We start from the raw sequence: 13,902 nt of genomic DNA on the forward strand, positions 1-13,902 counted from the left end.
TGAGTTTGATAATATTACTTGCTCAATAGGAACAGAGAGCTCTGGGAACACCTGCTTGGGTGTAGTTTACCCAAGCAGGTGGACTTGTCTTATTTTCACAGCACTCAAACCAAGAGGGTGGGCCTTTTGTGTCTATGCTGTCCTATATAGAAGCATGTGCAGAAACATGACAATAACCATAACCACTTTTGAACACGTTATTTGCTTAAAATAGGTTTTTTAACAACTCGTAATAGTCAAATGCCACGTGACAACGATCACGTATCACTGTGTATCATCCGGAGGAAAAGAGAGGATCTATAAAATGTGTTAAAGATCGAAGTTTAATTGTAAGCAGTTTCCATTGCCAATGCTGCTCGTTGCCACCCTTGTTCACCGCCTCCTTCCAATCTCAGCGCTTGAGGTAAAAGTGTAAACAAATAGTGTTTCCGTTTGATTTCAAAATAAAGGACATTGGTTTAAAGACATCAATATTACGTTGTGTTTACAATTGCTGGATCATCTATAAATTATTTTCACTCGTGAAGACCCTTAATATATTAGGTAATTTTTACGTAAGTGATAGCTAGTTTTGTTCTAGTAGCCCTCGTGCCTTTATTTTAAAGGCAGATCTGTCTTGTTTCCGGTATCTTCCGCTTGTTTTCAAGAAGTTGCTTGGAGTAAAGGCGGTGTAAGATTTCACTCTTCTGTTGGGTGTTCGTGCATCTTCGTGCACGCTCACAAGTGCTGCGAACAGAGTGGAGGTCGGGACGGCTGGAAAGCCCAGGCAGAGTTCGAATGAGCGAAGTCCCGCAGCATCGAGGGCCTGATAAACCGGGTCACGACGGGGTTTCTGTGGGATGAAAGCCACCAGGGGCCGCGCCTGTGGTGGATACCCCGGGCGCCGGTAGTGCGCATCCATTGGGAACGAGCGGACGCGCTCTCGGTGGGGGTCGGTCCCCTCCTGAGAACTACGCTGGAGATCCGACCGATGACCCTGTAGGAGCTTTCACCCGAAAACTACGATGATGGCGACTTTCTTCCCCTTAAAGAAACTGCGGCGGAACACCAGACATCTTCTGTTCCTGGCGATCTTACTGGCCGGACTCGCCGCCGTCTACCATGAGATGGTCGCTTCCAAAGCGTGGAGCAGTGACACCAGTAAGTTGGAGCTCCTCGCTCAACAAGTGTTTGGTCGCCTAAACTTTTCTCAAAGTCTTGCATCGCTTAGTCTGCTTAGCGAGCGCAGACCCCCTAGTGCAACTATTGCAACCCACAACAAACAACATCTTATTTTTACATCGAAGGACACAAATAAATAAATAATAAGGCGTCAGGTTGGTCTTGTCTTTTTTTTAAGCGCACCATCGGAGGAGAAAGAGGCCAGCGGGCATTGAGCTCACTTCTTTCACCCTTTGACTACTCAAATGAGATGTTCAATAACCAAATTTATCTTTAGAGCAAATCTCAGAAGGCCGCATAGTCGCATTATCTCTAATTTTGTTGAGGCAACTACTCTAAGATGGAATCAGATGTTTCAAATGACACATTTGTATTGCTTTTAATGTAATGTTGCACAATGTTACCACAGCTGTGCTGCTCTTTTTGTGTGCATTACTAAACCCACCTGTCTAAACTCACAAGCACCATTTTCTAATGCATTTCTAAACCAGCGTGCAACAGTTGACTTCACCAGAGGTTCGTCGACGTTAGGGCCACATTTAAATTAAGCCAATGTCCACAAAAATGCTTTTTAATGCCAAATATAGAGGGGCTGGGGGAGGTCATACTGCAGGTTTACACACAGAAGGAAGTCACTTCTCACACCGGGTAACTAAATATCCTGCCCTTTGCTTTCAAGTGTTTGCGCCCTAAACTAACATCTGTTGCATGACACTCTCAACCGATAGTAAAGATAATGGGACGCACCGCAGCACTGCCACGGGTGAGGGTAAAAACACAGGAAATGTGCCATTTGGTGTTTAATCCACAAGGGAGGAATTAAAAACAAAACATGGCACAAGCGCCTTGGAACAAAGCTTGACAAGCAAACACATGCCCGGGATGTGCGTTCGAGAGCTCACCTACAGTGTTCAAACATTCCTTGGCTGCAGCCCCCACATCACAGTGGGAAGGACTCCACGAGAGACTGGATCAAAGTGTGACAAATGCCAATGAAGGCACTGTTGTGGGCACTGTTCTGGGTGTTTTGTGGGAGTTGAGCAGAACTTGCAGCATGTGAAGGTGTTTGGTTCCAGTGAGGCACAACATGCACATCATTTTTTAAATCAACATAGAGTTTATTTGGCATTTTGTGGAGACCTCACGGTTCTGAATCGTCTGCCAGTCTCAGTTTTCGCTCTGTTGATTTAGGAGTGGAGGAAAAAAAACATTTAAATTTAGATTTTATTTTTGGCACATTTAAAATTGCTTGAAACATTTGGGTTTTTTCAAATCTGTCAGTGTATATTGTGCATCTGGCGATGTGGTTTAAAAACATTAATGAAGTTCCTGGCATGACCCAGATGGCTGTATGACTAGTATGCTCTGCACATCCTTGTCAAGATATCAGTGTTTTAGGGAGTCTTCAAACTCGGGCTTTGATTAAACATTGGCAGTGTACCAAGCATCACATGTTTACATATGGCCAACAAATGGCTCAATATAATACATGTGATATGTATTGGTTTGTTTTTTTAACCATCTTTTGCACGGATGCAGCAGTGTCCTGTAAAAAAAAAAAAGGAAAAATAGCCAGTGCGCTGCAGGCAAAATCCGGCAAAATCCAGCAACTCCAATCTGGAAAAATACTTTCAGAGCAGGGCTGCATCAGGTGCAGAGTATTGCTAATTTCCTATTCAAAAGGTGATCTAAAATAAAGAAAATGCCAGACTAATAACCTAGCAAATTACATCAGTCTACAACATTGGGACAGGCCTAGTTTTTCTTACATATTTATGGTGTTCTGCCTGCAGAAGTTGAGGTTTCCTTATTACGCCGCAGAAGCAAAGTGACCTGGTCATAAACTCTAAAGCGTAGAGGAGCAAGTGCATTATACCGTCTGTTCTTGGATTTCTTTTTTTTCTTACATGTTGGTAAGGTATGATGTGCTGCAGTTAATACAATTCCTAATTCCACTTTCTCCCACATTTTTGAAGAATTATTTACTTGTTAAATGAGAGACAGAGTTCAGATGGATTCTAGTTAACTGCATTGTTAACTCCCAACATGTGCAAGGGCCTCTAATAATTAAGCCTTTGCCCATCCCACAACTAAAATAATATCCAGAAACAAAGGAGAAATGTGAGCAAGCAAGATGGAAACATCTGTGTTTGAGATAAAAATACTGCTGTCTTTCTTTTCTTAAGTGCTGCTCTAGTATTACACAGGTTGCCAAAATTAGCCCCCTGTGTCTAAAGTGTGTGTTTTGAGATCTCCACCCTGGTGATAATGACAGACTCTGGATTTCACAGGCAGTGTAACCCCAACTCACCCAACGAGAGTGCGGGCTCGTTAAAGTCCAGGGAGCTTCTCTTCTTAAAAGGCACCCTGTAATTTGAAAGGGAGTATGTTAAAGAAATGGCAATTCCTTTCCTTCGGGGACTTCTGCCCTGGCGGCTCACTGAGAGCTTGTGACTGTGAGGTGTCACATTCAGGGGTCATCTGCACTCGCTCGGAACGGGGAGTGGGCAGAACTCCGTGGGGACACTGAGCGTCATTGTTCCTGCAACACAAATCTGGCAGAAATGGCGCGTCTTGTCGTCCCGGGAATAGAAATCGTTTTCCCCGGCACGCAGAGCCACAAGTGAATTCATTTTTATAGGACTGTTCATGATTTTTGGCACAAAGCACTAATGGCGATGGTTTTGTTTTTGTGCCCTTACCTTCACAGCTCAGCCTGGGAGGTCACTGTTTTGCCTGTGTGAAGAAGCCAAGCTAGCAAACATTTGATTTTGAATGCCATCTTTCAGCTCGGCGACTGAATGTTTTTGCTGTCCCTGCCCCGTGTTGATCTGCCCTGTTTTCTTTTGCTTCCTCAGGTATGACTTCTGACAGCAGCAGCTGGAGACGAGCCACGGCCGATGAAGGGGTAGGGGCAGCGCTATTAACAAATATAGTGATGCAAGTGTTTGTACAGGGAGGTGATGGAAAACAAGATGAAGATTCTGTGTGTGTGTGTGTGTGTGTGTGTGTGTGTGTGTGTGTTTCCAGGTCAGGAGGGGCCAACCAGTGAATTCTGTGGAGGATTCAACTGCTTGGAGGTTTACTAATGCTCAACAAACCTGGAAACCAGAGGTGGGTGTGTGTGTGTGTGTGTGTGTGTGAGAGACTCTGCTTCGCTCGTGAAACTCTTACCTTTTGTGAACTCTGAATAACCTGCCTGGGCTTGCAAAATCCCCTCCCCACTGCCCCATTTTGTCTGTGTACACACTACTTCCTGCAGTAGAGTGAGCTTCAGCAGCTTCCATCTAATTCACACCAAACTAAACACACATTCACCTCTGCCAGTTGCTGCACCTCCTATTTTATGTTTGTAGAACATGTCCCAGAAATCCCAGTTGTGTGTCCGTTAGTTATTGGTCATCTAGATACTAAATTTAAAGGCTGAATTTCTTGGCTTTACTCCCACTTAAGAAGTCTTTGACCAGACATGGCCGAAGTGCTGGTTAAATAATTAAACGATGTAATGTTTTTGGGTTTTTTTTACTCGGGGTCATATTAAAAATTAACCCTCAGTTTAACCACTCATGAAAACATATTTCCTTGAGCAAGAGAAAAATTTTAAATGCAGATTATATGCGCTGCAAGTGTTGTGATGAACCACAGGTCAATTTACCCAAATATTGTCTTATTATTTTCAAAAGGGATGGAATATATTTAATTAATTAATGAGTGAATTGATATCATTTCTGCCAGTATAAATAAATTTGGTATTCTGTGTAAAAAAAGCAAAATGACTTAATAAGTCTTCAGGAAAAAATACATGGAAAAACTCCATTGGCAGGTTTCTGTTCCAAAAAGCATTGTTCAATGACACAGGTCATGTGACCTTGACGATTTCTCATTGTTCTGTCAAGTGGTGCTGTACTGGAGGAAGTGTGTGTTTGTTGGTTTTTGTTTGCTGAGTGCTGAAACCAGATGGTGAATTGTTCTGGTGCTGATGGGAAAGCCAAACCACAGAACCAACACTCTCTCCCCCCTCTCCACTTCCTGCAGTACAAAGGACAAGCGAATCTGCACGTGTTTGAGGACTGGTGTGGCAGCTCTGCTGTCGACCTCCGCAGGAACATGCACTACCCGCTCTATCCTCATGTGAGTCGAACGCCTGTTCGCCTGTCCAAGAGACACGATGTGCTCGCTACCGTTCGCTGACAGCTTTGCATTGAATCTTTGAATTTTTTCAAATATGTGCAGGCTGAAAAAGAATTTGTCTCAATGCTACATATCTCATTTGAGTGAGCTTTCAGTTGACAGACAGGCTTATAATGGGATTAGATTAGATTCCTTTATTCGTCTCACAACGGGGAAATTTACAGCGCAACGGCAGCAAGAACACACAGAGGAAAAGACATTCAGAAATGCAAGGATAGAAAAAGAACAATAAGTAATAATTAAAATAAGAATAGAAAATATATAAAAATATATATATAATAATCCAAGGTAAATGGATAGACAAAGTCTTTTTGTATTACCTGTACATAGAGAGGATCTGAAGAATATACATATCAGAATATATAATATTAAGTGTGTGCAAAATGGTTGAAATGCAATTAGAGAATTAGCCCCGTGTCTCTGACAGGGTAGAACTGAACAGTTGATGTTGGAGTCCAGATTCAACTGGCTTAGCCTCCCATAAACCTCTTTATTTTAAGTAAGTTCAAGTAAGGAATGGGCTTTGTGTAGTACATCACATTTTTGGTCTAACCTTTCAAATTAGCCCACAATATTATTAAGAATTACAGGTATTAATAATAATAATAATAAGAAGAAGAATAGTGGCAGTGTCTTACTGTAGAGTTGGGTGCATTGAGATGCGTTCGGGTGTCCCTACACAAGCTCGCAGGGTTCTCACTCAGAGGTGCATTCTACACCTACGTCCTAGCTGCTTATGTCTCGCTGAGTGTCAACAGCATGGCTGATCTCTGGCTTTAATTCCAGTCCCGGACAACTGTGCAGAAGTTGGCTGTCTCTCCACAGTGGACCAACTACGGGCTCAGGATATTTGGCTATCTACATCCATACGCTAATGGTGTGTTGATTTATTTCCCCATTTTTTCTTTATTATAGCTGCTCTGCCTCCCCGTTCTATCCTAATCTCCAGATTTTCTGCCTTTCAGGAGAATTTGTGTTTGCGCTGAGCTCTGATGACAACTCTGAATTGTGGCTGAGCACAGATGACTCTCCCCTTAATGTAGAGATGTTGGCATATGTTGGAAAAGTATGTTCCACTCGGGCGTTGTTTTGTTTCCATCCTGACTATTATGATTCAGTCCTAATATTTACATTTCCTATAGACCGGTGCAGAATGGTCAGCTGCCGGGGAGTTCACCAAATACTCCAGCCAAACCTCTAAACCAGTTTTGTGAGTGGAATGTTTTATTGTTGAGTCATCAGTACTTAAACGGAAAATGCAACACGAGTGACACAGAACACATCATCGCTGGTAACAGTAACTCGTTGTGCTATCTGTCACTGCACAGATCCACAGAAAAATATATAGGGGAGATAAGGGGTGAGGTTGCTGTCAAGTGGTTGAGCAACAAGAAAAATCACTTGAACCTCTAATGTCTTCTCTGTGGTGATATACCCGCCCTCAACATGGAACTTGGTTTAGTTTTTTGTTTCTGTAGTCTGGGCTGACATTCAGCCCTTAAATTGGATTTGTGTCAAAACGGTGCTATGCAAACACACAGTTATGGGTCCTCAGGCCTTACTATAATCTATGACTCATTAACTGACTCATTTACTGTCTTGACAGGCTGTCCATGCAGAGGAGGTACTTTTTTGAAGTCATTCACAAGCAAAACGACAGAGGGACGGACCATGTAGAAGTGGCAGTGAGTGGCTGGGCTCGCTGCTGTCCAGTTGTCTCCACCGTTCAATTTGTGCTGCTTTTATCTCTTGTGTTTATGCCTCAAGAGCGATGCTGTTCTTTATCTTTTCACACAGTGGCAGCTCCTTTATCACGATGTGAGGTTCACGGTGATTAGCTCGCAGCACATCTCCCTATATGTCGGTAAGTCGACAAACGTCCACACACAGTTTTGCAATCTGATTCATTCAAAAGCAAAACAGCATATAAGAACTTGACGTTTTGTGGCGCCACTTCCTGTTGTCTTTGACTTTCCCGCAGATGAGAGCGCACTGTTGCTGACTGATGTTGCCCACATACCACAGACAACTGCAAGCCACCGACAGTCCCCCGCAAAACAGCAGGGTCCAACAACAGACGCGCAACGGGAAGACCGGCGAGACTCTCTCTACCAGGGTGTGAGACAGTTTCACATCCAGCAGAGAATGAAGATGATGCACAGCACATTTCCTTCCGAAAAACTGCACGTAATCTGAAATCATTGTTTGTCTGCAGTGCCTTTGATTGACAGCAGCTTCCTAAAAGGCATTCTGCCCGACTGCGTGTACAAACCCAGCTACACAATTAAAGACTTTCCTCTGCAGCGCTACCAAGGACTACAATTTGTATGTATTTATTTTGTTTATTCCTTTTTTTTTTTTTTTTACACTTTGCATGCTTAGAAAACAGGCTATTGATTCACACTTACTGTCATTCATTTAGCACCCATGCCAAATGTCTTCTTTTCACACATTGAAAACCACACATTCCATAAAATTAGGGTTAGGGTCATAAAATATAGTACTGAAAGATCAAAAATATGCTTTGTTGCATCATGAACGTTTTCTTTTACTTCTGCTCTTTTGGTGTAAAAACATTTATATTGTTCAGATGTTGATTATAGGAGCACTTATTAACAATCGGTAAGCATGTGTTGTCTTGATTTTCCAGGTTCACATGTCCTACATCTACCCCAACGACTTCACGCGACTCACACACATGGAAACGGAGAATAGCTGCTTCTACCCAGAGAACCCCAGCTACATGAAGATGTGAGCCACAGAATTTTTTTATTGGTTCCAAAGGTGGAGTTTGTCGGAGCAGATGCCAATCGGACTTAACCAACGCATTGCAGTTATTAGCTTTAGTTATGGGCAATATGTGTATTACATATAAGCGTATTATATAGGAAAATGTAAGTTATTTTTGCACATCTAATCTCACATGTCAACTAAACCTTGACATTTTTATCATCTAAATTATGTTTTGTGTTTTGCTCCTCAGGTTTGGTTTTTCCAGATACATGAGATTAGACCGTCCTGAGAAACCGTCGCAGGGAAAAGGAAAGTCACTCCGGGGTATTTTTACTTTTCTGTCTTCTTTGTCTTTTTTTGTCAAACCTCTCAGTTTTTGGAGGGTTCAAAATCCATTTTTCCTTCACAAGACATCCAGGACCTGATGTCTTGCTTGAGTTTCAAAAAAATAAATAAATAAAAAAGTCAGCTCCTTAGACCAGGGAATCAAAGATTTATTCCCTCCCAAACTTTTACCTTTAAAAAGCATTTACAGGAGTTAAGTATTTTATACAATTCATAAGTTGACCAATTTATGAGCTATACCTGCCTTTGAATGGTTTCATTATTAATCTCAGTTTTAAACAGAGCAAATAATGTCTAAGGTTATAAAAGTAATGTGTGTCAAGCTTTAATGCTTCGCTCACTTCTTGTGGTGAATCTTAGATTTTGGTTTCCAAAGGAGGAAGTCGGCGCTAGAAGGCGATTATGCCCATGACGTCTATCACAGAGAAAAAGAACTCAGCCCGGAGAAGAAAGACGATGCACATTTTCCAGATTATGGTGATGACTATGATGATTATGTTCAGAGGCGAAGGCGGAGGCTTTTCTCCGTGTTTACCAATGACTTTAAAAGCACCTTGGAGAACACCACTGGTGCAGGGCCTACATGGCAGGAGAGGCAAAAGCAGACTAACGTCACTCAGAATGTCTCACAACCTCAGCCTGAGTCACAGAGGCCTGCCAAGCCTGTGAAGTCAACCATACTACCAACTTCAAAACACCTCCTGCACCTGCAACAGAACCCCAGCAGGGTGAATATAGAGGACCAGATTAAAATAATAGCGCCTTTAAAACCTAAGAGAAGCTTTGGACAAACGAAAAGAGCAAAGGTAGAGACAGCAAAAGAGCCAAAACCAGTGATAGCATTTGGCAATAAGCTGCATCATATCAATGGAGCAGAAGAGCGCCTCAGTCCCAGACAGCATCACGTCCAGAGAGCCCAGAAAATGATAGAAGCCCAGCAGAAGCTCAAGCGTCCTCAGCTTGAAGAGGAGGAAGAGGAGCACCTTGTCAATCTTAAGAGAGCTCAGCCAGGTGAAAGCTTTATTCAGAGGGACACAGATGCCAGGAAAAACCTCAGGGAAAAAGAGATCGAGATGAACGTGCCTCTACAGAAGGATGTGGAAAACGGCATCCGCAATCCAGTGATGATGGATAAAGAAAAAAATGGGAATAAATGGTCAGAGCCAAGAGATGAAGACCTTGAAGCATGGGCAGAGGAGGGAGATAACGGGGGTTTAAACGAAAGAGGAAACAGGAAGCGTGGCAGAGACTCTGTGTGGTCACTAGGAGATGACTTCAAAGGCACAGAGGAAGAGGACCCCACCCCCCCACCTGTGTTTGATACTGATGTCAACTGGAGCCAGACATTCCAGGTCAACCACCTGGACCTTCAGGCGCATCGATCCGATTGGATCGACCTGCGGTGCAACGTCTCGGGCAACCTGCTCCTCGAAGCCAGTCATGCTCTGCCCATCGTCAAGGCGTTCGTGGAAAAACTTAATGAAAAGCACAAATGGTAATTACACATTCTATGGTAATCTTTTAATCTAAAAACTACATTTAACCGTCACTGAGCATGCCCAATTGTTGATACTCACTATAGAAACAAATCAGAGTGCATGCACGAGGGTTAGGCAGCACACCTCACCTTCATTTTTCATTCTCATGGTCCCTGCAGGCAGTTCACATTGGTCCGTGTAGTTAACGTGGTGAAGCGAATAGATGGCGTCCAGGGAAGCCGATACCTGCTGGAGCTGGAACTGACAGATGTGCGCGGCCAGCTGCTCCGTCTGTCACATTACATCTACGCTCTGACTCGCCACAGCAGGCACCCCGGAAAGGATTTCGGCTTTGGACCAGTGAAGCCACAGCAGGTGCTTTGCAATCCGGTGGGCTTCCGCTGGTATCCGGCTGCGACGGTCCACTTCATAGTGCCAGGTAGACCCAGCTGAGACCTTGTTTGTTACAATCTGCATCTTACCTTCTGTTTAATTTTAGTGTTTAGTGTTAAATAGACTGTGCTGTTGATAGCTGCTGACATAACAGTAATCAAGCTTAGTGGTTTTTAAACAAAGAGAACATCGAGAACAACACACTCGGTGAGTGTGTGTGTGTGAGTGCATTTGTCCAAACCACAGTCATGACTAACACGACATTTGCTGTGTGTAACACAGCAAACCAGCACGCTGTTATTTCCATCTGCATTACATCATGAGAGGATCTATAGGTTGACAGGAAGCGTGCGTTGACTCGAGTGTGGTCATGATAAATTCTGTACATTATGGTCTGTATCCAGAGCAGTCTAAGTCCTAATCATCAGGACTGGCCCTTCGTGTGCTTGATTATCACATTTTTACGATGCGTCATAAATAAGAAGCAGAAGTTAATAAATGTTCTGACACCATTTCAACTATACTCAATTACGCTTACGCAATCCTTGAAGTAAATGTTGAGTTTTAAGTGCATTTCAGGCATAAATTAAAAGTTTTCTTTCCATTCAGGAACAAATTGTTGATTATGGTGGTGAAATTTACTAAAGAAATCTGGTGATTAAAGTAAGACAGGTGAATTGACCCATCTGTCCTGGTCATCCTTTGTTTGACATTTAGTGTTCTAAAAGTCAAACAAGTGACTAATAGAATGGTCTAGAAGAACATTAGTTTATTCTCTTAGGAAGGTATGGTCTTCTTCACTTGGACCTAATAAGTAATGTGACGTCAGTCTCTTATCAGTTGGTCTATAGCGCCACCATCAGGGGCTTTAGCTCTTATACCCAGATGTGAAAGCATAGCAGAGGAAGCGCTTTGTTCAACGCTTGACATAAAGCCGCCTCCAGTTGCGTTATTCCTAAATAAACGATTGATCTTTGTTGCGTCAGTTAAAAACCAGGCTCGGTGGGTGCAGCAGCTGATTACTGACATGGAGCAGCTCTTTCGAGTGACTGGAGACATCAACTTTAACCTCATCATCACTGACTACAACAGCACTGACATGGATGTGAGGAAGGCTCTGGAGAAATCCTCGCTCCCCAGGTACGTACAAGCGATTCCCTTTTGTCCTGGAGCAAAAGTACCTCTATCCGGTTAATACACCTGCGTATCGCTCAGATACGAGTATGTGAAGCTGAGTGGAAACTTTGAGCGCTCCGCTGGTCTGCAAGCAGGCATCGACCTTATAAACGTGAGTGTTGAAGCCAACGGAAATAAGGCAGTTTAGGGTTGAAAGTCACAGGTGTTTCACTGGAGCCTAAATAGATGTGTGTCCTCATCCTCAGGATGACCACAGCATTGTGTTTCTGTGTGACCTTCACATCTACTTCCCTCCCTCCATCATCGATACCATCAGGAAGCACTGTGTGGAGGGATACATGGCTTTTGCTCCGATCGTGCTGAGGCTGGACTGCGGCGCGACGCCATCAGAGGCCAAAGGTAGAGGCAGAGGGGGATGGTTTTGATATTTTAACAAAAATAAAGAGATGAGAAGAACTCTTTATAGGTGGTGTAATTTGTCTGGAGATGGTGTCTTTGTTTAACAAAGAGGTGCATTGTTTGAAGAAAAATGACAAAAGAACACGGTGCTATAAGCAGTTTTAATTGATGTGAGGTGATTTTAAAAAAGGATTGATTTAGAAGTGTCATGGCCAATGTTATGGAAATATGTCTCTGTGTTTCAGGCTACTGGGAAGTGAACGGGTTTGGTCTACTGGGGATCTACAAGTCAGATCTTGACAAAGTGGGAGGAATGAACACCCGTGAATTCACAGATCGCTGGGGTGGAGAAGACTGGGAACTCCTCGATAGGTATATTCCTACAAAGCAATAACAATATTGGATGTGTATTATTTGTTGATTTGTCTCGGCAAAGAAAAGCCTGTAATTTTGAATTAATCTTTAAGTATAGGTGTAGCATCAGAAACCTGCCTGGAATTTACCTGTGGTCGTCTAAATCTGAATCTAAATAAAATGAGCGAAAATAGGCTGAACCTTCATACCAGTTGTCATCTCCTCTGTGCTGCAGGATCCTTCAGGCAGGTATGGAGGTGGAAAGGATTTACCTAAGGAACTTCTTCCACCATTATCACTCCAAGCGTGGCATGTGGAACCGGCGGTTGCTGCCCAAACGCACGTGACCTCGTCGCACACCTGCCGCTGCGCCATGACAACAGTCGCCGTGGTTCCAGCCACTGATACCTGAGCACTTTACAGCTGGATCAGGAGTCCCCTCTGCTAATGATAATACCTGCTGAAAGACTGAGATGGTGGCGCACTGTAGGGTTGGATTCTGCTCTCTGTCGCCTGCTAAAGAAATACTACTGATGTGCTCACAGTTTACTTTGGTTTGTACACTGTTGATGGAGTCGACGTCTGATAAAGCGTGTGACAGTGACAGTACTGGCGTGTACATGACTGATTCATAGTGAGGAAATGACACATTTTGAAGATGAATAATGGGCCACACTCCAAGGATGTGTACACACAAGCCTACTAAACCATAAAGATCAGTCTTGCACACGAGTCTTAAATGGTGGAGGGGAAAGTCTCTTGATAGCCATGAAACGTCTGACTGCCTAGTGTAAATTTAAACACAGCCCTACTAAATGTCATATTTATTATTTCCATTTTGGGTGTTTTCTTTCAATTTTAGAAGAACAATGTTTCAAATAGGAGTACCTCAGCGTAGCATTCTTGCCTTTTTATTCATTGTGCCTTCTGTTGTGACTTCAGATTTTCAGGTACTGGGGCCCCTGAGGGCTCCTTTTCTGAAGGAAATAAAATGGAGTAATAATTTAATATTTAATGTTTCAGATGATGATTCTGGTATTCTGTGCACTGCCAGTCACCAAAATGATAAACCTGGAGACCTACTTATCTCTGCATTAGCAGGGTTGCTTGCTCAATCTGACAGGCAAATATTAATAATTTCTTTTACTGTTATTTATGTCCTTTACCGGTAACTGTTGAATGACGTAACCGTGGGCAACATATTGTTTCCATTCCATTGTATTACTGCTCTCATCAGTACATACAGACTGAATGTGGTTGAAATATGAGCTTACCTTAAACAGGTAGTGTTGTCTGATTTGTCCCATTCCAGCTTTGATAGTTTTTTGTGCCTTTTGTAATATATTGAATTTGAAGTTACACCTCCATCCATTTCACTTGAAATTTGCAGGAATTAAAACACTATTTGGGACTGTTGGTGAATTTAAATGTTCACCATTGTTTAAGTCTAAAGCATTAAAGGTTCCAAAGTTTGATTTGTGGGGAACCTGAATGGTAAATTGGAGTTACACCTCCACCTGTTTGGGTTTTTTTTTATACCTCATCTTTTTGACTGTGCTGGAAGTTAACTTTTCCCTTATTTCTGTAGTTTCTCAGGAAGATTTTTTTTTTTATCCTACTTTGCCATATCTGAGGAATATTTTTGTCATCACGTTCTAGTTTTAACTTTCAACATGTTTGGAGTAAATAAAGCCATATTTGTGACAATTCT

The 13,902-nt window shown here is 42.8% G+C and overlaps 1 protein-coding gene across 1 annotated transcript; it reads left to right on the forward strand.

Moving 5' to 3' along the window:
• The first annotated feature begins 634 nt into the window (after positions 1–634).
• b4galnt3b (beta-1,4-N-acetyl-galactosaminyl transferase 3b) lies at positions 635–13,900 on the forward strand. The gene is made up of 20 exons (XM_003967162.3): positions 635–1,140; positions 4,020–4,069; positions 4,192–4,275; positions 5,197–5,292; positions 6,139–6,229; positions 6,318–6,418; positions 6,495–6,562; positions 6,959–7,037; positions 7,150–7,216; positions 7,334–7,468; positions 7,568–7,677; positions 8,003–8,103; positions 8,336–8,409; positions 8,791–9,925; positions 10,088–10,347; positions 11,288–11,441; positions 11,517–11,589; positions 11,684–11,837; positions 12,083–12,209; positions 12,427–13,900. Exons 1-20 carry the CDS (start codon positions 1,005–1,007, stop codon positions 12,536–12,538), a joined length of 3,207 nt encoding a protein of 1,068 aa, XP_003967211.2. The 5' UTR covers positions 635–1,004; the 3' UTR covers positions 12,539–13,900.
• The last annotated feature ends 2 nt before the right edge of the window (positions 13,901–13,902 follow it).

The sequence above is a fragment of the Takifugu rubripes genome, chromosome 9, assembly GCF_901000725.2.
Source record: "Takifugu rubripes chromosome 9, fTakRub1.2, whole genome shotgun sequence".
Lineage (NCBI taxonomy): Eukaryota > Metazoa > Chordata > Actinopteri > Tetraodontiformes > Tetraodontidae > Takifugu > Takifugu rubripes.